The sequence below is a fragment of the Chenopodium album genome, chromosome 13 (genome assembly GCF_948465745.1).
Source record: "Chenopodium album chromosome 13, dcCheAlbu1.1, whole genome shotgun sequence".
Classification (NCBI taxonomy): Eukaryota; Viridiplantae; Streptophyta; class Magnoliopsida; order Caryophyllales; family Amaranthaceae; genus Chenopodium; species Chenopodium album.
In genome coordinates this window covers 46,857,547-46,882,170 of record NC_137846.1, presented here as the reverse complement: position 1 = coordinate 46,882,170, position 24,624 = coordinate 46,857,547, and the positions used below count along the sequence as shown (strand labels likewise).

At 34.6% G+C, this 24,624-nt stretch overlaps 4 protein-coding genes and 1 pseudogene across 5 annotated transcripts; 2 read left to right on the top strand and 3 right to left on the bottom strand.

Annotated features, from left to right (window-relative positions):
- The first annotated feature begins 5,206 nt into the window (after positions 1-5,206).
- Positions 5,207-8,844, top strand: LOC145574837 (putative aminotransferase TAT2). Its single transcript, XM_081632694.1, has 7 exons — positions 5,207-5,712; positions 6,681-7,020; positions 7,158-7,376; positions 7,633-7,692; positions 7,777-7,932; positions 8,111-8,204; positions 8,465-8,844. Exons 1-7 carry the CDS (start codon positions 5,387-5,389, stop codon positions 8,584-8,586), a joined length of 1,317 nt encoding a protein of 438 aa, XP_081488820.1. The 5' UTR covers positions 5,207-5,386; the 3' UTR covers positions 8,587-8,844.
- Positions 8,845-9,041: 197 nt separating this feature from the next.
- LOC145574838 (signaling peptide TAXIMIN 2-like) lies at positions 9,042-10,123 on the bottom strand. Its single transcript, XM_081632695.1, has 2 exons — positions 9,627-10,123; positions 9,042-9,494 (listed from the first exon to the last, which is right to left on the bottom strand). Exons 1-2 carry the CDS (start codon positions 9,824-9,826, stop codon positions 9,371-9,373), a joined length of 324 nt encoding a protein of 107 aa, XP_081488821.1. The 5' UTR covers positions 9,827-10,123; the 3' UTR covers positions 9,042-9,370.
- Positions 10,124-11,430: 1,307 nt separating this feature from the next.
- On the bottom strand, positions 11,431-15,285 carry LOC145574836 (uncharacterized protein At4g28440-like). The gene is made up of 2 exons (XM_081632693.1): positions 14,899-15,285; positions 11,431-12,031 (listed from the first exon to the last, which is right to left on the bottom strand). The coding sequence occupies exons 1-2, from the start codon at positions 15,170-15,172 to the stop codon at positions 11,826-11,828; spliced, it is 480 nt and encodes a 159-aa protein (XP_081488819.1). The 5' UTR covers positions 15,173-15,285; the 3' UTR covers positions 11,431-11,825.
- A 4,473-nt stretch (positions 15,286-19,758) lies between these two features.
- On the bottom strand, positions 19,759-21,578 carry LOC145575595 (D-amino-acid transaminase, chloroplastic pseudogene; annotated as a pseudogene). The gene is made up of 3 exons (XR_014098268.1): positions 21,507-21,578; positions 20,487-21,209; positions 19,759-20,099 (listed from the first exon to the last, which is right to left on the bottom strand). The product of XR_014098268.1 is annotated as a D-amino-acid transaminase, chloroplastic pseudogene (transcript).
- A 698-nt stretch (positions 21,579-22,276) lies between these two features.
- LOC145576735 (polyubiquitin-like) lies at positions 22,277-23,300 on the top strand. Its single transcript, XM_081634450.1, has one exon. It carries the CDS (start codon positions 22,503-22,505, stop codon positions 23,298-23,300), a length of 798 nt encoding a protein of 265 aa, XP_081490576.1. The 5' UTR covers positions 22,277-22,502.
- Positions 23,301-24,624: the final 1,324 nt, after the last annotated feature.

Here is a 24,624-nt window from a genome sequence, read left to right as displayed (position 1 = left end):
TCTCGTTTTGACTTATTGGAACTTATTGACCTTATTAAACTTATTGGACCTTATAAGTTTATAGTAACTTATATGTACTAATATGAACTTATTTAAAGTTATTAGACCTTAAACTTATTTTTATAAGGTGAAGTCGCTAAGAGAACAAGCCCAAACTAATTTGAATTTCGACTAGTTAATCAATGATAGTGATTATATATATGAAACAATAATATTATAATAACTCTGGGCTATAATAACATTGATGTTGACACATATAGATTTATATTTCATATTAAAAAAATAGTAATTATAACAATAACAATAATAAATTTATGGCTAAAAAAAAAACAATAATAAATTTAACTATTTGAGCTTGATGTCTTGACCCAAAGTTTTGACCTAAACATGACCTGACCATAACTTCACTCGACAACTATACTCGAAGATTGATCCGACATTTGGACTCGAAGATTGATCCGACATTTGGACTCGAAGATTGATCCGACCCGAATTGACCGACTCGAACTCGACCCGAAGTGTTGACCTGATACCCGACTCGACCCGAATAATCATTGACCCGAGCCTGACTCGAAACCCGAATTGACCAGACCCGTACCCGACCTAAACGACCCGTTTGCTAGGTCTACAATGTACGGAGCGGAGCTCAAAATATTTACAAGCACTTGGTAAAACTCACTTTTAATGTGTTACTTTTGAAAATTTGTATTTACTGCTAACGCGAGCGATGTGCGAGTCATAGCTAGTCATGTTCAGCAAGTTTTCCAGTTTGGCCTTATATTACAGTTTTAATTGTTAGTTGCGTTAATGAAGGAAAAATATGTAAGCAAATATTTTTCTGGGTATAAATGTCCATATACAATTCTTAAGAGTTCAAAAAAAAAAAAAAAAAAAAAAAAAAACCTTAATGAAGCCAAATATGTGAATAAATATTTTAGGGACATAATTGTCTCAACACTACTCATAAAAGTGTAATTATAATTTTCAAGGGTAAATATGTAAATAAATATTTTGTGAAGGGCATCATCGTCTCAACACTATTTTTAAGAGTTTAGTCATACTTTTAAAAAAGTAGGGAAAAATCGCATTTTAACGATAAATAAAATAAAAAATTAAAAACTATCCCAAAGAAAATCACATCGTATAAAAACTGTACTCTTATACACATGACTTTTGTCTCTTTTATTTTTAATTGGTAAGATAAAGGATCTCATTAAACCGACACCTATATATCACAGCAGGTTACGTCACCCTAATATGCTGCGGCGCATGAGTGTAGAGGGGAGAGGTTAGAAATTTCCCTATATCTAAGCAAATATAATTAGTGTAGTTCAAATTTGTGACCTTAAAGTCAAAACTCATAATGTCAGTTGTACTGTTAACTATTCACCAAGGTTACATGTTTTACTCATACGAAGTGAGTATTTTATTTGGAGGAATTCTTGGACTCTAACTGTTAATGACTATAATAATACGCGTTGGTATTTCACATGATACCAACAACAAATCATATCGATACTAACAAAACATTTTTACGGTTGTTGGTATAACTGAATAAGGTGGTTGGTATTATGGTGATACTATCTAAAGTATAATGAAATACCAACATGTGTTATGACATTATTTTTTTCAAGTACGGTAAAAATGAATGGACGATTGTGCCGCTGTCAGAGTCATAAAATGACTCTAATAGTTAGAGTCTAAGAATTCCTCTTTTATTTGATTGCATCCATATGTTTTTTAAAAAATTGAAGATGTAATCTACATGACTATGAACGAAAGCGACTACTAAAGCCACTTGTTTATGAATTGTGATCCAATGTTTTTGAACGCAGTTGATTGTAACACAGTATCAAGTTATCAACAAGACATCAATGGACCCTGAGCTGACACAGTCACACTATTTGCGCTTTTACTGAATATAGAAAGAGGTGCGCCTATTTCTACTGAATATAGAAAGAGGTGCGCCTATTTCTGCTGTAAACATTTATTTGTCTCTTCCTTTATTTCCAAATCACATGCCACTCTACAAATCTACTACACTTTCATAGTTTCATACTTTCATACCAATATAATACTTGTATTTCTTATGTTTCATACTCTGTATTAGGATGAAAATAATATGGTAGAGGGGTACACCTAGAAAGATATTAGTTATAAATAATAAAATATTGGGACAAATTTAATGATCTTTTATTTATAGAAAAAATTGTCAAAAATAATACAAACTTTCACCCGTCCGCTAAAAACAAGTCGAATTTTCAATTTTTTCTAAATAATACAAACTTTAGAGGGTATCTGGTTTAAACAAGACATTTTACCTACAAACTAAATAACCGATAAACTTTTTTTTTATAAATTCATTAAATAATTTAATTAACTCATATTTAACACTAAAACTTAACAATTATAAAATAAAAGTCACTCTTCCCCACTGCCAGCCACCACTCCCTATCCATCCCCTTCCTCGACGGCGTCTGGCCCTCCGGCGATCCTTTTTCGGCGCCTCAAACCCCCTCCCCTGCGCTAGCGGCCTTAATTCTGGCATCCCAAACCCTCCCCTTCTCTCAACCTCATCTCAAAATCAACAACACTCACAAAACTTAAACAAATCCATGCTCAAATCATTCTCAATGCTTTCAATTTCGACATTATTACAATCACTAAGCTCACTCACAAACTCTGCGACATTGGATCCATTCACCATGCATGTTAATCTTCTTGTTTCTTCAACTCCAATCCCAGATCTTTTCCACTACAATGTCCTCATTTGTGGGTTTTTCCTCAATCTTCTGCCATCTTCTTCTGTTTCTATTTATACTCAGTTGCGTCAAAACTTGAATCTTACTCAGTTTCTGTTTATAATAATTTTACCTTCGCTTTTACAGTTTCGGCTTCTGGGTCACTTGGGGATCAAAGGGTTGGCATATGTTGCTTCATGCTCACTCGATCATTGATGGGTTTGACACTGATTTATTTGTTGGATCTGCTGTAGTTAGATTGTATCTTAACTTTTCCAAGATTGGGTATGCATAATATAAGTTGTTTAATAAAATGTCTAACAGAGATACGGTTTTGTGGAATACTATGATTTCTAGGTTGGTTAAGAATCGTTGTTACATCGATTCGCTTCGGTTTTTTCGTGATATGGTTGGTAGATTTGATTCCACTACTTTGTGGAAATTTAGGGTTTTCGTAGGGCGGGACTACAAGAGGGGGATTTCATGGGTCCGTTTTTGTGGTGGGTAGGAGTCGGGAAAGGGAGGGGGAGATGGGGTCGTCGGCGCAGAGGAGAGGGTTGTGGCGCTTGTAGAGGAGCCGAAGGGCCGGGGTAGCTGGGGAAAGGGCGGCTGGTGGGGAGTTTTAATAATAATAATAATAATAAAGTTTAAATCTTGTAAAAAATAAAAACATTAAATAAAAAAAATCAAATTAAATTATCAAACCAATGAAATCCAAAATCGCCACTCTCATCTTCATCTCGTCGATCTCGTCGGTGAAGATGATTCCACCTCTTTCCTCTGACAAAAACAACAATGGCTATGACACCGATCCCTTCTTTCGCTCTTTAATTAATCTGCTGCTGTCGGCCTCTTAATTCTCCCATAGTATGTTGGGTTTGAGTTGGGATTTCAGAGGTTGGGTGAGGGCTTCCTAGGGTTTCGTGGTGAGGGAATTGGTGGTTCAGGGGGAAGGGGCTAGGATAGGGAAAGGTACGGCGAGCGGCGCTGACACGGGTGTCTGGGCTGGGTGGGGATGAAGTAGGGGCATTGTTGGCTGGGCGGGGATGCTGACTTATTTTAAAAGTCCTTTTTTTGTTGAATTCAGGGAAGGGGCAGGGAAACGTCAGGGGGAGAAGCGGCGGGAGACGTCGGCACAGGGGCAAGAAGGTTTGAGCGCCGACGACTGTGAGTGTAGGGATTTGGTCGCCGGCAAGGGTGAGGGTGGGGAGGGTGGGTGGCTGGGGTGATTTTTTTTTTTTTTAGTTTTTTTTTTTAATTTTTAGTTAAACAATTTTAAAAAATAACCAATCATATCCAGCCACGTGGCGTACTAACCATAATGACTAACAGAGTTAACGTCCGTTAGTCATTTGGGCATGTGTTGACATTTAGTTTGAACTCGGGGGCATATGGTGAATTTGAAAATTTTCATGGGTATGGTGAATAAAAAATTAACTCAGGGGCATTTGGTAAAAAAGTCGTATTATATGTAATGTTTTTTTTTTTTTTCCCTCTATGTTTGTTTATAATGTATAATAAATTATTATAACTACGATTTTTTTATTTATAGGTAATGTTCTTTTATTTATATGTAATGATGTAATGTTCTTTGATTTATAGGTAATGTTCTTTTATTTATTTTAATGTTCTTTTATTTATAGGTAATGTTCTTTTATTCATATGGTAATGTTGTTCCAAGTGTACCATGCGCATGATATACCAGCATGTACGAAACACTTATGCACAATTTTAAACATTAATATAATAAACATATTTCAAAAAATACTTTTATAAAAAGGTTTATATAATGAAAAAATACGTAAAAATTCATTTTTTTTATAATCATCTTCCCACATAACGTAGGAATTAAATCACCTAGGTCTTGCAACTAGAAAAGGTCTTAAACTCAATGGTGGGCCAGACACTTGGGAGTAAAGGAAAAGGTAAGGAAATCCCTACCCTAAAGCACTCTCATTAGTCATTTAGTCATCAGGTTGATTCAAACCCTAAACTTGTAGGATTTGAGGTAAGAAACTTAAATTATCAAGTGAGCCAATTAACACTTTGTCGATAAACACTTTTTCAAGTTACTCCATATCTTTTACTTTCTAAATTATCAAGTTGAACATACTCCATCAAGAAATGTAACCATTATTAAGTTAGCTTCATACATACATATGAGTTATGACAAATGTTGAATTAAATGATGAGACCAATTTTATTCTTCAAAAAAAAAAAAAAAAAAAAAAAAAGTCCAAAATGAAACCAATTTTATAGGTTTATGAACGAACCTTTAAAGAAAATAAAATATTTATGAATGCTTGTACATCCACGAGTAGAACCGTTTAACCACGAAACCATTTGTCTTCAACTGAATTTGTCTTTATTCAAAAATCTGCTGTACTCATGCAATAAAGGACAAATTATAACATGTGGATGTTATATTGCTATAACATTGTAATCTCCGGTTAATATCCAATCTCTAGCTACGATCTTTCGTAGTCTTCTTGTTCTCCACCTTTTGTTTAGTTATATCGCCCAAATTTAAATTTGTTTTGATAATCATACTCCCTTCGTCTCATATTACTTGTCCCGTCGCATAAGCAACATTGCTCAAATCATTCACTATATAGTTGATCAAAACCTCCGCAACAAAAAGCCAAATGGTTAAAGTACATTTACCACAAAAGAACTACCAAGACATGAAGGATGCGTCAATATTGACAAACCAAGAGGTGATGAATAACAATAATAACAATTTTGATGATAAAACACAAAATATGATCACCATTAAAGGGATTATTGGGTTAATAATGTCGCAAATTGATGAGGATGATGAGAAAGAAGTGATTTCTCTAGGAATGGGCGATCCGACGGCGTATTCGTGCTTTACGACGAGTAATGGGGCAATGGAAGGTGTGGTTGATGCATTGTCCTCGGCTAAGTTCAATGGTTATGCTCCTACTCAAGGTCTTCCACAAACTAGAAAGTAATGCTACTAACTTGAACCCTTTTTTTTATTTTTTTTTTATTTGGGTTTTTTGATGCATTTTTTCCCTCAATTTTTGAATGAACAAGAGAAACATGAAACTAGCTAATCAAATATTAAGAGATTGAATTGTTCATTCAATGTTGTTTTATCAATTATATTCTCGTTAATCAAACTTACTAGAAGTGGTTTGTTCAAATTGGTTGAATCTTTGAAAGAGATTGAATTGGTTTAGCATTAATCGTTGTCATGGAGCTACTCCTCCTATTACCAATTGATTTTGAATCAAGAGTGTAATCTAGCTAATACCATTGTTTGTCTTTGTTTTAGTTGATTCAAAACGTTTCAAAATAAATAAATAAATAAATTGATTCAAAAGGGTAAATTAGGGAGATAGGATAAAGTTAGGAAATGTTTCATGGTGAGCCGTACATAATTACAAAATAAATTGAGGGGGAATTTGTGTTGTTAGTTTTCTTTGAATTTTACCAACTTATTAGAGATAAAAAGCAGACTTTTCTAGAAAAGTCATTTTTCTTCTTTTTGTTAATTTGTCAATTATAACCTTTTTATACAGGTGACTTAGAAATTACAAGTACAATCTTTTTGTAATTTACAATTGTACAGTACATTTAACACATTTACATTTGATAATCTCTTTCATGCATTTTTGCTGAAGATTCTAATAAATCAGTCCTTCCTTGTTTCTATGTGTTGTTCTTGGTTAGAAAATCAATGCAAATGAAATTTATTACCCTCTTGACAAATATACTTGTGTATTACTACCCTCTTGACAAATGAAATTAATACCCTCTTGACAACATAAAGGTTTGAGGTTCGATGCCTACAATCTAAGCCTTAAGGTTAGATGGTAATTGTGATTCTTCGAGGTAATATGGCTAATTGTCACCCGCTTTTGCCTTGGTTTTCAATAAAAATTAACTGTATCGTATTTGTTTGTTGGACAGGGCAATAGCTGACTACTTGTCTCGTGATTTGCCATACAATTTAACCAAGGAAGATGTTTTCGTGACATCGGGGTGCACAAATGCCATAGATATAGCACTGTCTATACTTGCACGCCCGGGTGCCAATATATTGGTGCCTAGACCAGGCTTCCCAATCTACCAACTTTGTGCTTCCTTTAGGCAACTTGAGGTTAGGCACTTCAACCTTCTTCCGGCTAGGAGCTGGGAAGTAGACCTTGACGCCGTTGAAACTCTTGCTGATGAGAACACTGTTGCAATTGTTGTCATCAACCCTGGAAACCCGTGTGGAAATGTTTACTCTTTCCAACACTTGTTACGGGTTAGTCATTTCCCTCAATCCATTGGCTCTGGAATGTATATGAGACGATTGCACAATAACTTATTTGATATGACATAACATAACTAGTTAGAAAAGGAAAAGTATGTCACTAGAATGTTAATTCTGCTTCATTTCAGATTGCAGAGGTAGCAAAGAAGCTTGGAATTATAGTCATTGCTGATGAAGTATATGGTCATCTTGCTTTTGGGAAGAACCCATTTGTGCCAATGGGAACATTTGGATCAGTTGCTCCTGTTCTGACTCTCGGATCTTTGTCGAAGAGATGGTTAGTCCCTGGTTGGAGACTTGGTTGGCTTGCTGTAACTGATCCCACTGCCATCTTTAAGCAGCCTAAGGTTTACATCTTATGCACACTCATGCTCCCTTCAATTTTTCCGAAATAGTTGTCAGTTTAATCATGATTGGAATTGTGGCTCTCTAAACTACGGGTGATAATGAGCCAAGCTGATTCGCGAGCTAATTAAGCTCAACTCTATCTATCTTCTTGAGCCTTGTAAAGCTAGGATTTACTCAAGGAGTGTGATGTAATACTTATATACTCAATCAATAGGTGTTACTTAACGCTATGTGTTTGTCTTGCATCATTCTCAGGTCATGGAGCGATTGAAAAAGATTTTTGACATCTATGGAGGACCACCAACATTTGTTCAGGTTTCATTTTGTAAAGCTTAATTAGTACTAATATTTTTAAACCTTTACTTTGCTCTATACTAAAATCTAATGTTCTACTTTTAGGCAGCAGTACCACAAATCCTAGAGAAAACCGATGATGCTTTCTTCAAGAAAAATATTAACATTCTGAAGCAAACATCGGAGTTGTGTTTTGAGGGCATAAATAAGATCCCCTGCCTCAATTGTCCTCAGAAACCAGAGGGTTCAATGGCTGTAATGGTAAGTTTTTTGTCGTATACTATGATTTGATCATGCTATTGAATGTCAACTAATTTAGTTGGTAAAGTCCTATGGGGTGGTACCCGAGGCCCTTCATCATAGGCAGTTTTCTAACCTGAAAATTCTGAAAGCATGATTTGGGAATCAATGACTGATTTTATTGCAATAATTTCTGCAGGTAAAATTGAATCTTTCTTTATTGAAAGATATCAGTGATGATATTGACTTCTGTTTTAGGTTGGCTAAAGAGGAATCAGTCATCATTCTTCCAGGTATGTAACAAAACAGCCAATATGTATACGAGTATATCTAGTTCTTTTCCTGAGTTCTCGTCTTCACATTAGAACACCTAAGCTAGCAATAAACATAATAATGGGGCCAAACCGCCTCCATTAATGTTCATCTCTCATACATCATGATCATTCATATATCACATTATAACATAAAGTATCCCTTCCAACTCCTATAAACCTTAACAGAAAGATACATCAATGATATTAAGTGCTAACAGATACTAGGATTGATGTTGCAGGAGTTGCAGTAGGAATGAAAGATTGGCTTCGGATCACCTTCGCTGTTGATCCTGCCTCGCTCGAAGAAGCAATACAAAGGATAAATTCTTTCTGTTCAAGGCATGCCTATCAACTGGATTGAAACTAGTGAACATATGCTGCCCAATTGCCTACCTATTATTGCTAAGAACTGTAAATAGATTAAGACTAAGAACCAAGAAACAATGGACCTTTTATATAGTCCTACTTAGTTTTTATTTCCTTACCAAAAAAAAGGAACTAATAATAAAATTTAGCATATAGGGTTACCGCAATATATACTATGTGCCAATTTGTCAAGGCCATAGAATTTGCAAAAACAAAAATTGATAATCGATATACAATATACACGTTATTTTAAGTTAAGCTCGTAAAGTCATTAAAAGTTCATCATATTCATGACTTTAAATCGACATGTTTTTGATGTATAGTATATAAATATCATTATTTATTAAAAAAAATACATATATCATTATTCTTTGTGGCTCTACATCAAAATACAATATAATATCATGTGTATATGTGCAGTGGCGGATTTAATTTACATCATGGCATCCTAGATCTAGTGCTCCCAAGGTCCCACCAGTTGGCTAATCTTGCCCAAAATTATGGGTCTTTTGTATATTATCTGCCAAAAACAATAGACGAATTGGCTCGAATTCAATTGGATGGGAATTTTTTAAAATGCATAAAGCAACTAATAACACGGCAATACAAAAAATATCTGAAAATTATAAACAAATAAGGTATGCTTACCTTAGAAGATACATACTAAAATGGTGGTTGCAACAAGTTTCACAAATTAAAATTATATTTATAATAAATTTAATTAAATAAACAAAGTCAAATATTGGAAATCTGAAATTAAAAACTATGAACAAACCAAATCAGCAAGGAATCTTATCAACAAACCATCTAAATACAGTAATAGGAAGCTTTATAATTTCCATGGCTTTATTTGCAAGATCTGCACAACAGCTTAAACATGGGCACACATAACTCAACATTGACCTGTTCAGAAAAATAAATAAAAACAAAGTCACAAACCCGAAATACCTCTTTAACATTATAATTTTGCGTTAATAGTGTAATTTGAACTAGTAACGTGACAACCGAAAGACAGAGTAGGAAAAGTGAACATACCCAAGAATCCAAACAATACCAGCAGCAAGAGATAACAGAAAAGCAGATATAGCAAATGGAAATCCAAGCATGGCTGCTATAGGCCGGCAACCTCGCCGCCTTGTTTCTTCTTCCTCTTCTTTGTGGTGGTGATGATCATGCTGTGGCAGTTGTTGTTGATGATAATGTTGAGCTTCTAGTTCTGTTTTGTTTCCTTTCATCGTAGAAAGGCGAATAATTCGACGTTTGATTGTAGGAGTTTGGTTTGCAAATATGCTTCAAACAGAAGAAGCTTGCTTTAAGCTGGTTTTCCAGGGCAAAAGGAAGGAAAAGGTAATGGTAGACAGTTAGGAAAATGTTAAAGATGGAGAATCAGGTGTGAAAACTTTGACTTAGTTTTATAATTCTTCTTATTGTTAATTAGTGATCTAAACCTTCAACATCCAGGTAGGGTATTATTCCATCCTTATAATAATTTAATATATATACGTATCTATCATTAATTCATTATACAATATAATCAATTATTGTTCTGTGTTACTATGCTACCATGAAATCCCATAATATTAGAGTATAATTGAATCTATTTTATAATATTTTAATGCGTTATTAACGCTAATTTATGCTAACTAAGGTAATCAAACTTTAATCAATAGTTTTCGGAAAAAAAAAAAAAAAAAAAAAAAAAATGTTGATGGGCACAGCTACATCAAATCAGTTTCATTCAAATTTTTTGTACTCCCTTTGCTCTTAAATGAAAGTGCCCATTTTAAAGTTGGGTCTACTTCCTTATCTTTTTCTTTCCATTTTTAATCAACTAACGTGATGAATTTTACAATCAGGGCGAGAGGGGGCCAAATTGGCTTGACACAGGGGAGTCTGGATGACGTTGGGGTGTACTCCGACAACAAAGGGGAACGCAGAAGTGTTCCCCTTCGTCGTTGCTAAGATAATAACCATAACAACTAATCGAGTACTCAAAGCTTGCAACAAAATCATCATCACTAGTCATTATAATTTATAAAGTATGGAAAACGATTACATCACTAGTATTAAAACGAACCTAGGATCCCTGTCTCCCTGACATCAAAGATCATCACATCCTAATTCCTAACCACAAATTATTCTCAATCGTCATAATTTAAAACAATAAATTATTCTAATTACTTTTTATTATTCAATTTTTGTCAACAATAGTCCACTAACATTCCTCTCCAAAAAATCTTATGACCAAGAACAATGGAGCTTCTATTTAGAGATGAAGGGAGTAGTTTGTAGGCATTAATCACATTGTGTTCATTTATAAATGAATTTTAGAGCTTGGAATTGGGACCAAAGAAAATGTAAATAAATAATTTATAATTTTCAAATATACTACGTATTGGGGGATAAGTAGTATTTGTTTATAGGATTAAGAAAATAGGAAATAGAGGACCATTAATACATACAGCAGAGAGTTCTTCATTCTACTCATCTACTATTTTACGCTATCCATCTTTAAAAAGTTCTTCCTTCCTATATGATGAAAGATTTTCAAAAATTGAAAAACTAGACAAATGTCAAACAAGTAGATCCAATCAAATTTGTAGAGTCCTAATCAAGAACATCATGGACAAACATCCAAGGGTCCCAATGTTGCAGCACCATTAGCTTTTGGGTTACTCTCCTTCAAAGGAGAATGATTAGGAAAACCCCATTATGGAATGACAAATAGCAATTAATTAAAACCCTAATCTCTTCTCATTTCTCACTCCTACTCAGTAACACTCCAATTTGTACTTACCGTCTAGCAAGAACTTTGTAAGCTACCATAGGACATTATACATGACAAAATTATCACCTTGTATTTACCAAAGCTGTTAAGGCACGTCGATATGAACATTGGCCAATTTATTACATAAAAGTTTAAAGTCAATAACGGGGATATTAATAAGCATATACTGCATATAACATCATCATTAACACCAATATTTTTTTTTTTTACAATCCCATGTCCATCAACAAGCCAAAGCATTAACAGAACATCATAATCTAGATACCACATTACGAAAGTTATACCCCATTGTGGCTTTAGCATATATCTATACCAATAACCAATATTCCTACTAATCATTTTAATTAAGAAAGCCCTTCACCAATTGCTGAAGCACATAATAACCGGATAAGTTAGACTAACCCCAAAACTTTCTTCACACTTGAAAATATTTACCAGCTCAAAGATTACTGTCCGCTCTGTCCCCCATCAGTAACATTGACAAGCTCATACTCAATCAAGGAGAGATTGTTGTCCTCTTTCACGATGAAATCAGCAGGTTCAGTAACTTCAATTCGGCCCCACTTGTCAACTACAAGCCTCATAGTTCCCTTAAACATCTCAATCTTTGCATTTCGGACAATAATAGTGGTACCAGGCTTCATGGTGTCAACTGGACAGCAGGGAAGACAAAGGAGCATGTAAGCAAACGAGCAGCAAAAGCAACATTTCCAAACCATCATGATTAAACAAATGAGTAAGCAACATCTCAAAACTACCATGCTTAACAGATAAATAAGGTAAACCAAGTACCTTCATAATTCACAAGTTCTACATCCTGGACCTATGTCATACTGTCATCTCGTTGACTATTACATTTCACAACTCTTTTTACTATTTTTGACTAGGTGGAGACAGACAGAATTAAATGCAAAAACAAATTCTAGGGAGATCAGTAGATAGCACAGCACAATAATGAAAGCAGGAAAAGAAGCCAAAAATCAACAAACAGAAACTAGTATGCACAAGGATGAAAGCATGAAAAGAAGCCATAACATCAACAAACAGAAACTTGTATGCATAAGAATATACTGTAGAATAGTACTTCGTATTTCTGATGGATCTATATTGCAAGCCATTAGAACAAAAGAAGTTCTTGCACCTGATCATTCAGGTACTCCAGCACATCAATTCAAAACTAGCCACTATCCCGAGAGGCATACCTCAACTCTGCTTAGATTTATGCTTAAGCTATCTCCGACAAAACAAGGGCCCTTACTCTTTAAAGACACCAAGAAATTATCATCATCATTTTTCCGTCATCAGAGCCCAAACTAATACTCAACAGTAATTCAGTAATTTTTTGGGGAATAAAATACTTAATACACGCCTGTGCCATATAAAGTAATCAAACAACAAAGCCACAACCCCAATTCTCATTCACGAAGCATATAAGATAAAAGCTTTTCAAATAGCGCATGAATCATATTCTATATTGATATATTTAATATCTGACAGCAACAAGGCAAAAACGCCGCAAAAAAGGACAGGAGCAATCAGCAAACACTTCAAGGAAATCAAATAAGCTTGAAACATGTAATCAGAGAGTCCATACATCAGAAACCAGCAGTAAAAAAAAATCCACACATCACCTCAACGCTTCCTTAATTGAAATATTGTAAATATTTTTAATCAATTTTTGATCACAACGGCATGATGCAAGCATCCACATCCACAAGAATCACAGCTATAATGATGCATCTAGATACTTCATCACCAATACAAGTTGTGTAATCTGAACTCATGAAAAAGATACATAAAAAGAACCAAATTAACAATCTATATCCGTAAAAACATTGTCAACTATGATCCTAATAATTGACAATATAGCCAATATATAATTCTCTCTTCTCTAACTCAAGCGGTAATTTTACATTTAAGAGGAAAATGTTTTGAATAACCTGAACTTCAACACTGAGCAACAAACAAAGTAATAATGACTGATATTAATGCATTACACAATCTTGTGCATTAGCACAAAAAATATCAGAAAAAAAAATATTGAAAACCAAGCACAAATCAATTTCACCTCAACCACCAACTACAAAATTACCTACAAATTAAAGAAACTAAGTTGAGGAACAAAGGCCTTTTTTTTGTTGGGGGGGGGGGGGGGGGGGGGAGGACTTATTCACAATTAGCAATTAAAACTACCTACACATTACAGAAACTAAGTCAAGAGACAAAAATACATGCTTCATAGCTACTAAGGCCACTAGTCTTCAAATCTAAATATCAGAGAACACATCTTCAAATTTGATTTTCCAGAACAAAATAGGAAGTCATTTATTAATTATAATTGTCATGTTGAACCGAAATATAAAAGTGTAACACTATCTTCTCATCCTATTTTTTAAGGGGGGGGGGGGGGGGGGGGGGGGGGGGGGGGGAATCATTCATTCCAAATTCTCACTCCTTTTGCAAGGCCATTTTTGTGCAATGACTTGTAAGAGGTGAAAAGGGCCCTGATTATGCATCCCCAACAAAATAAACAATGCAAGATAGACAGACAGTAGACACAATTTTGCATTTACTAAAACCGTTGCAGTGTAGCACGTATATTAAATAATGTGGGTATAACTGAGAACTCAATATAACACTTGCCAATAATAATAATAGTAGTACTTGACCCTTGTCGGAGCAGCTTAGGAATGCACACACAAACATATAACAAAGGATAGAAACATTCTATTTACTGCCCGTTTGGTAGGTGGTCATAAATGAAGGTAATGGGAATGAATTTTTATGTAAATTTGTAATGAAAATCAAGGTTCATTCATATGGTAATGCTAGCTCGCCCCAAAATGACCATTTCTCTTTAGAAATTTCACCTAATACATCCTCCCAAGTGACAATGGATGATAATGAAAATTATGAAGAAAACACACCCTTGAGGATAAAATTGCATTACCATTGGGATTATATTGTTGATTTTCTTCCTAATTTACACTAAAAATTCATTACCGGCTACCAAATGGGCCGTTAAGGACATAGTGTAAATTATTTCAAATTTGTGCCGAAAATCCTTGACACATCAAAGATATGGACCATTATATCATATCAAAAGTTACAATTACCTGTTTCCCTATCAATTTATTGCCAGAAAAACATATCCCTCCACCAAATCATATAAAACTAAAACCCTTTATAAAATACCAGAAAATCCATCAATTTTGAAGTCTTTAAATTTTGACTTTTCAGGTGCACATGTACAAAAATACTTTAAATATTCATGGGTGTTCTGCATATAATCTCTTTAAACCCAACAAAAATCTGAAACAAATGACGTAACCCATTATATAAAACCATATCACTCAAAATGACAAACCGATAAAAACTATCAAACAAAAAAATTCAAATAAATGCCCAATTCATGAAACTAGGGTTTCAAAAAAGACAATCCCATCCAAAAATTGAACACATTAAACCCTAAATTTCGAAAATTAACACGAAAGAAATACAACCCATCAAAAACCATACCTTGATCATTGCGAGCGGTGAAGATGATGGTACCAGTTTCATCACCAATAAGACATTCAGCAATTCGAGTATTGCGAAGATTCTGAGAAACAACCCTTCCTCTCTTCAAAACGGTGTTAGAGCTTAGAACCTTGACGATCAAAGTATGGCCGCTAGTACCAGGCTTCAATTGGTCGACCTTGATGAAAGTAGGCTTTCTCAATGGCGGCTTCGTCGGCGCATTTCCCGGCTTCTGCTGCTGAGAAGAAGCGGTGGTGTTGTTGTCGGAAGACATCGTTGAATTTGGTTGTGGTGCGGCTGAATTTCGAAAACCCTAACCCTAACCCTAGAAATGTTGAAGATCGAAGGAAATGTTTGTTCTCTTTCTCTCTCTATTTATCTGGGAGTGTTGTTGTTCAAGGGGTTTTAAAATGAGGAGCGTTTTCAATCGTTTTCGTTGTTTTATTGGGGGAGTTGTAGCGTTTGGTTAGTAGCACAAGGGTTGTTAGCCAATTAGCCATGATAAATTGATAATCATGGATAAGACTAACGACTCAAGTAATTGTCATGGTTTGACAAAGATTTTACAACAATAGCTTATGATTGATTAAATTGATTTGAGGGGCATGAGTTCGCAGCACGACATAGACAAATATAGAATTGTGTTTGATTTAAGTAGCTTTACTGTTCAAACAGTGTACAACCGGTTGAGTCAGGTTTGTAATTTGCTTATTTGCACGAATAGATGAGAAGTTTGGTTTTGCTTTTACCGTAGCTTGATAGATGATCAAGCGAGATGAGGGAAACAATTATGCCAATCTGTGCAAATGAGCAAACGTTTTTGCTGGCTATATTGCCATCACGACATAAACACATGTGGGAGTGTGCCTGATTTGGCAAATCATACAATGTACAACTTGTTTCAGATTTGTATTTTGTTTATTTGCACAAATAGATGAACAAGTTGATTTTGTTTTTATAATTGCTTAACAAATTTGCTCATTTCGTACAAACGATCATAAGTGAGATTCTGCTCATTTTGTGCAAATGAGCAAATAATTTTGCCGGTTGTATGTATTGATGACACAACATAGCCTCGCATGGAACTATGTCTGGTTTGGCAACTTATGCATTATTAAACCTGTTAAATCAGGTTTGAGGTTTGTTTACTTAAACAGATGGGCAGGTTGGTTTTGCTTATTCCCATACAAATTTGCTCATTTAGTGCAAATGAACATAATCAAGCGAGGTTATTCTCATTCTGTGTAAATGAGCAAGTAATTTTATCAGTCGAATGTATTGAGGACACAACATAGCCTCGTACAAAATTATGTCAGATTTGGTTACTCACGCATTATATAACTAGTTAAATCGATCGCTTTTTGCACAGATGAGAGGTTGGTTTTGCTTTTATCATTGCTTGACAAATTCACTCATTTAACAGCTCATTTAACACATATGAACATAATCAAGAAAAATGAGGGAAATAAATCTGTTCATTTTGTGCAAATGAGCTAAAACTTTTGCCGGTTGTATATTTCAATTTACAATTGAAATTACCCTAATCTGAATTAATTTTATTTTTTTTTTAACAAAAAAAGCGAGTATGATCATGTTAGATTCATTTCACATATGTAATTTCAAAGTATTAAAATCCATAAATTATAGTTATATGCATAATAAAAGATAGTTTGGCTTATTTAATTCACCAAAAAAAAAAAAAAAAAAAAAAAATTCTAAATCTCTTAAAATCTCAGTAAACCCTAGTCCTTTCCTTTAAGGGGTTGCTATCCACCATTGTTAAGGATAAGGATGGTGGACCCCTATTTTTATTTATATATTACTTTTTTTTTTCCTTTTTAGGTTTCAATTCATTCAAGTCATATATATTTCTCCCTTTTGATGAGAGGATTTTTAGGATGGTGAATTTTAATTGTTCTGATCCTTTTGCGGGATTTTTCTAGATCTTTGACCTTCCGATGATGTATATGTAGGTGTTCTATGCTTATGGCATACTATGAAACAATTGCTCGATTTTTGATTTTATGCTTTTGGTATAGTATCGAGCTATGGGTGATCTATGCTTTTGGTATAGTATTAAGTTATGAGGGGACTGCGATTGAAGTTGATTGCTCGAATTTTGGTTACGAAATTATCATAATAACTTTCTTCCTCTCAAAATTACAAAGTGACGAAATCACTCATGAAGTTGTATGAAGTAACAAATTGAGAATGTGCCGAATTCTTATATACATGTATTTAGATTCTTAGCTCTTGTGGTTAATTCTTATTCAATTATATTAAATATATTTTCTTTGTTGTAGTAAATTGGTAAAAATAAATTTCAATTAGTAAAAATGATTTAAATATTTACGATAAATAGTAACTTAAGTTTAGATCAAAAGAACATGGCCTAAATATTCATAAATCATAATAGATGTGAGTTTGGTTTGTTGTAAGATATGCTTTAGATTGAATAGTTTCTCCATTATGGCTGTTTTTTTATGCTTTTTAGTTGTTTATTTTTCTTTCCTTTGTTTCTGCTGTTGTAAAAAAAAAATGCTTCAAACTTTGCATATAGTAACATAATCTTATGAAGTGATTCATTTTTTTTTGACGGGTATATTCATTTGTTTTTATTTAGTTGCAACACTTTATAATTCATCACTACTTAAAGTAAATTTGATGAATTATAATTGAGAAAAATCTAGTCATATGTGGTCTTGTTAAATTTGTCTCACTTTATACTTTAAAAAAAATCAAATTTTTAGAAGGTGGTAATTAAAAATATTAATGGTTGAGATAATGCATTTACAGCGTAAAATAAAAAGTGTTACAAGTAAAATAAAAATATAAAAATAAAAATAAAAAGAGTTTTCAAGACCCTATAGAGTATAGACCCACTAGAATATGTCTTTTTTTTTTTTGAAACCCGGGTTGCAAATAATATTAATTTAGGGACAAAGTGTCCATAAGTGCATACGGATAAATCTCATTCGCAGCGTGATTCTCCCACACTTGTTCAACCCCGAAAGGAATGATCTTAGCAAGGTGATATGCAACACTATTACCCTCTCTATTGGGTAATATTTTGAAGAATATGTCTTATTTCATTTGGTTAAATACTTCTTATCTCAATAAGACAATAAATTATTACCCAGACTTTTTGTTCACAAAAGCGTGATAACAATTGTCTAACAAAAATACCTTTACTATGCAAATTTGGAATGACAAAAGGGTTCATCCTTATCCAATTTGGTGCTTGCTTGGTTGGACAGCTAGAAATAAATCTATAAACTTATACTAAAAGCAAATATTGACATTTTTCTTGTCACATTTGTGGTGAAATTTTTTTTTATCCCATTTGCTTTTGGTGTGTGTGTGTTTTTTTGTTTTTGGTTCTTCTTTTATTTAATTTTGTCCTACCATTTAAACAATCAACAAAATCTTATATGACAAGAGAAATTAATCTAATCTCACCATTAAACAACCACTAACATCACTTATATATACTCCCTCTGTCCCCAATTGTTTGCTCCAAACCATAAATCCACTTTGTTAAGGCTTTGGGCAAAAAATGGTGCACATGGGTTGACACAATTATCAATGAGGAGAGAGATAGAGAGAGTGCAAGTGGGAAAATATGCCAAAAGTAGTATGGGGCAATCTTTTGGGGACACCTTATAAAGGAAAGTGGAGCAAACAATTAGGGACAGAGGAGTATAAGACAAGCTATTTTGTTTAACATGAAATGGTTAAAATTAGAAAAGTGAAACTTTCTTAATTTAAAAGTTGGAATTCCAACATGTAAAATGACTTACTTACCCTACCCTTAGTAAACCACAATTCTCATGTCAATTTCCATGAGCTAAAAGTGCGCAAGTGTCAATCAAATACTATACAGGTATTTCATAAAAAAAATTATCAAGTAACTTACGTGAAATGAAACTTCCCATGAAAAGTTAACACCACATGTGATGATGTGAACCAAACAAGCACTTAAAATTGCAAAAGTGATCATCCTAAGCAATTTGGAACTACCACCTTTTCTCCCTTGCTTACCCCCTCAATCTCTTTTTGAGTTGCTGCCATCTATGGAGTACAGGCAATTGTTGCCCGCAGTGCCGTCGCTGGGCCAGGGCAGCCGGGCGGTCGCCCAGGGCCCCCAAATCAAATTCGCTATTTCAAGGAAAAATATTTAAGCTATAAAAATTAATCTCCTTCAATGTTAGACAAATGAACAAACTAGCTTAGTGGTCAAAGCAAGATTTATAGTGGAATTAATTAGCCTTGTCTTCTGGGGTTCGAGACCTGACATTTATGTTTTTGTTTCATTTATACTTCCAAGTCCCATCCGCATGACTTCTTTATTTAGATTGTAGCGTATTCGCACATTACGTATATCGCGCAAACACCCAAATTTATAGGGTCCCCTAATTATTAGTTTGCCCTTAAGCTCCTAAAAACTCAGAAACGGCCCTGGTTGCCCATTACTACTTTCTCTATCTTCCCTAGATTGTTCTCTCACAATGACAAGGGCCACACTTTCACCAAACAAATAAACCTCTAGTGCAAAGCAACGTTTATAACATCACAAATAAAACCAATGAACGTGTAAGACCCTCCTTTTATCTAATGTGGCTTATTCCGGGTTGCCAGTGGTGTGCTTGTGTAGTTGACAATATCTAGTTAACTGAAGCTGAGTTCTAGGTGAGATTGAGGGAGAGAGAGGGGTGAGACAAGGGCAAAAATGCAAATTTGGATTCACTATGAACGTAGCTTAGCTTGTCTCACATTGCCTAAAGATTAACCATATGTCACGTATGAGGCCAAAGACTTACACCCACAGCCCACCTCATGTCATTTATGTAAAAATATATAAGGCTGGGTCAATCCCAACTCGTTACTCATGACAACAATTCTCATACAACGATCTCAAGACTTGACCATTAAGGCCAACTAAGCTAACATTGATATACTAATTTTTAGTAACAAGTGTAACAAAAGTGACCAAGTGTTATGAAAAAACAAAAAAACAGTGGAACAAAGACTTTTATAACCTTTAGTAAGCAAGATGGCAATGATTCGATCAGTAAGGTTCGTAGATAACACATAACACAGATCCTATTCGTAAATTATGCGGATCCTATGTGTTTCAGGTCCTGCTCCCATGTCATTCCAGAGAAGATCAGAGAGTGCTAGAGTCAGTTCTCCCACCTTTCCTGCCAAGAGATGTAGCATATAAAGATACAGGCTTAAAACAGCAGTTTATCAAAGAGCAAAGACCAACCAAAACTTTCATATTATGTGTGTGGAGTCATCTTAATTTATATTGTATTCATGCAAAACACGAAACTTATACCATGACTTTACTTCATAGACATGGACCGCGTGGTACCAATTTACACAAAGCTTATTATTTTAGCTCATTATTGAGGCCATTTCATTCCATTTCAGTGAAATAAAACTACGTAAAATCTGCTACTTTTTCCCAATACTCTACAACTCTCTTAACTAATTTTAAATATTTGTGCAGTAGCCAGCACTCACAAGCAGCTTATTTCTACTAACACTACTATAAAGATGAGGGATCAGATAACAATACGTACCGTTTCCTATGGGTTTTCCATCCCACATAATTATGGGTGCAATTGGCAGGGAGCTTCCCACAAACATCATTTCAGCAGCTGCTTTTGCTTCCTCAATTGAAGTGTCAGCTGTTCTGACAGCCTTCAGACGCCCCTGCTCAACCAACTTGGGTGCAAGTTCTAGAAGCCTGTTCTCGGTACAACCAGCAAGGATCTTATCAAATTTTGGGATAACCAACTCTCTTTCATTGTTCACAAAAGCAACATTCATATTTGGACCTTCTGCAATATAACCCACGTCATCACCCAAATGGAGGCGAATGCCCCCTTCTCTTCTGCTTCCAATTGAGCAAGGACATTAGGAAGGTAGTTAACACTCTTTGTTGTGGCAAATAACGGTGTTTTCATGGGAATAGAGGATGTTATGACTTTAACACCTTCTTTCCACTGTGAGAAATCATGTTTGATAACTACTGCATAGAAAGCTGTTGTAGGACAACCTGAAGATGAAAGTGAGAAATTCCCAGGACCTGCACTAAGCCAGTAGCGAAGGGTTCCGTTCTTGCACTTTGATTTTGCAGTCAGTTGGATGAGAATGCTCCGAAGAGTAGGCAGAGGAAAAGGAGGAGATATTTTCGCTACTGAAGCTGACCTGAGAAACCGGTCAAGATGTGCATCCAGGCCATAAAGGAAGCTGTAAAGTAAAAAGAGCCTCACCAAATATAATCCATGACAAATGATATGCTAGGAGAGTAACTATGTAAAGAAGGAACTCCAATACCGTCATTTTGTCACAGGATCAAATGTAGGTAGTTGAATTACGTCGGATCATTATACTTTTATCTTTGATTACACACTCTACATAGACAATTGAGAATTGCTAAAAATTATAAATCAGGTCAACATTTCAAAGATGTACAGCCTAACAATCAATTTCTCATGTTCTAGTTGAAAGAGCAAACTGAAATAAGCTAATGGCAATTGAGTGGCTTACCCATCAAAAATTATGGCTGTATCAAATACACCATGCCCTCGATGCACCATATGATCATCTATAGGTATCATCATCATTATAGGATCAAGAACAATACCACCAAAGATGCTGGAATACATCGCAGGATAGGATTGATCCGTAGCTTTATTGCACTTCTTGTTCAGAATTTCAATTAACTAATCAGAATGAAAGCAGTTAGGAACGGAAACATGTAACTCAAAATAAGAGAAAAGGCAAAAAAATAAAAAATAAATAATAAAACAATTAGTCTTAAAACAAAAACATATAAGCTCAAACGGCAAAGTCTCATATGAGACATTTCATGACTAATGATATGACGGGCGATTTGGTTATTTTTGAGAATGATTATTCAGAGACAATCTCACCCAAAACTTTCTTCAAGAAAACTCAGGTGGCTTTTGGAATTGCATATGGTCATATTTCTATTACTAATTCATACTTTAATAGCTTCAAGACGACTACCAGGAATCAAGTTTTTAATCATTTCACATGCTTTCATCAGTTTGACATATAAAGACCATAGAAAAAGACACCCATGGACCTTAATAGGCATAACATAGAAAGTGCTGCATTACTTCCCTCCGCCCTAACAAATAGAACAGAAATTAAATGGTCCAAAAATTGCAGCTTATAACAGTCATTGTCTCAATTATACTAGGACAGAAGATTCCAACTTACAACTTAAGTAACATGATTTTACTGAACTGATTTTACAATTTACACTTAATCATTTAATAACCCCCCAAAAAAAGGAAAATTGAAGTCTCTAGTTCAATAGATGACTTATGCATGCTAACTGACATAGACCAACAATTTCCATTCAAAAGAAGCATATTTGCATGATATAGAACATGTTATAAAACATGAAGACATGATATCAGAATGACAGAACAGAAACCATAGTGTCTTATTCATTATAAGAACATGATAAAACCTTCTTTTAATACCGAATCTCAAATATAATCTTCTACCAACATTAAAGCATAATCACTCCAAATTCTCTCATTCTCTCAACCCATACAATGCAGGTTACCATAGTCACCAGCACCAGCAATTTCCCCATAGAAATAAGCCACCAAGAGCCTGTACTTGAGATCAAACACAAAATATCGAAAATCCTAGGCATCCCTGTATCCATACAAACACTTTCCGTGTTAGGCTTTGAACTAATAGATGGGCTTGACATGGATGACTACCCCATCATTCACGAGGGCACAAGAATCGACCTCATTGTCAACACTACTCACGACGAATTACCTCCTATGGACTACTACTTGGAGCACAGTCAGCACACTAGCTGCCATAACAAGATCCCAGTCACAATAAAATTTTCCTCAAGGCAAGTAAGCATAGAGGTAGACAACATAACAGAAACAGTCAGAAGCCTGAAGGAGAAAATTCACATTATTGATGGTACCCCGATAAAGAGGATGTTACTATACACTTCAGGGGTAGAAATGGAAGAAGAATTTCGATATCTGAGTGAGTATGGGGTTACTGAATATTCAGAAATCACAGTTTTTCTTAAGAGCATGAACAGGATTAAGGCCGAACCTCTCTGCAGGAAGCTAAGCGTGGTGATACAGACCTCAAAAAGTTTGCTAAACGCAGCAAGCATACCCTTAGAGATGAAGGAAACAAGCACTGTTAATGAGGTGAGGCAATTGCTGTTAATTAGAAGGATTCTGCCTATGGATGATTACATTTTCATCCATAAACAGAGGATTATGCGCGATAATTGTAGTCTTCGTTGGCACGGTGTTGAAAATGGAGATTATCTCTATGTTTTTAAGGGGACTATTAGCAACGATGGATATTAGGGGTTTGTATTGTTCAGCAGTTGTACTACTGCTGCATTAACTTAGCTTTATTGTTCAAGATTGCATTAGGACTTTAGGAGTCATTCACTGCTTTTTAAACTAGCAAAAAAAAATTAGGGGATTTGTTCCATTACTACATTATTCTGGTCTGTAAGAAAAACTACTATTTACTGATTAATAAACATAAGATTGGAATGTATTCCTATCATTATGAACTTATAAAGATGTTCATTTTAAGTACTTTGTACTCTATATGTATGACTGACTGATATCTGTCAAAATTGGAAGCAACCTATTAGATGTAATCATTTCAGAATTTTTGTGCATAATAGTACATGAAGGTATTAGATGAAGCTTCTGTAGTTCTGTTACTCTATCTTGTACTCAGTACTTTTAGTATGATAGGTCGGATTGTTGGAACGGTGATGGGAATATTGCCTCCCTAATGCATGATATATATCTCGTTCATATTGCTGCAATAATTGCTAGATCATTTTTTAAGTAAAATTTTAATTACTTTAATTTAACACGGGCAGTGTTATAGAATGTTCCGTTCACCTTAAAAAAATAAGTTTTAACAATTGTGAAATGAAATTACCAGCTACTCTGTGCAATACAAACTTAAAGTTGCATTAGCATTAACTTTTAACTAATCACAAAGTATGTAAAGGAAAAGGTGGTCCTTGTTCTGAGGTTCAACCGGTAGTTTTGCTTTTAATACTCTTCCAAAATTATAATTACTACGAGTAGTAATAAGAAAGATGTTTTTGAAGAAAAAAATAGAGTATTTTGTTCATTAATATATGAAATCTTGACCATGGAGGGGTCGTATCAAGATCATTTAAAAATTATATGTAGTCGTAGCCTCGTAGGACTCATATCATAATGCCAAGGTCCTATATCTTTTCACTTCCTTTGAATTGAGTAACATTGTTTGGTTAAGCATAAGAAGTTGAAATGTCGGTGAGATGTTCTACATACCTAGGGGAGGCTAGTAAACAACTTGCCCCATTGTGTGGGAAATAAGACTCTAGGATGTTTTCACTTCCTACACTCATCTCAATTTCAACCAAACAAACTGCTCTTTAGTTATTAGAATTATTACTTTCTAATTTCTAAGATATCAAACTTCTCATGGATACGAATCTAAACCAAACAACACCATATGTGATAACTTAATAACCTTGTGTTTGGAAAAAAAAAATGGGGTTGTTTTGTGAGGTAAGGGCACGTAGTGTAATGTACGTACTGAAATATTCCATGTGTTTGATGTACACCGTTAATTCAAAATAAATTCCCACATTGATTTGCATATATGCAACGT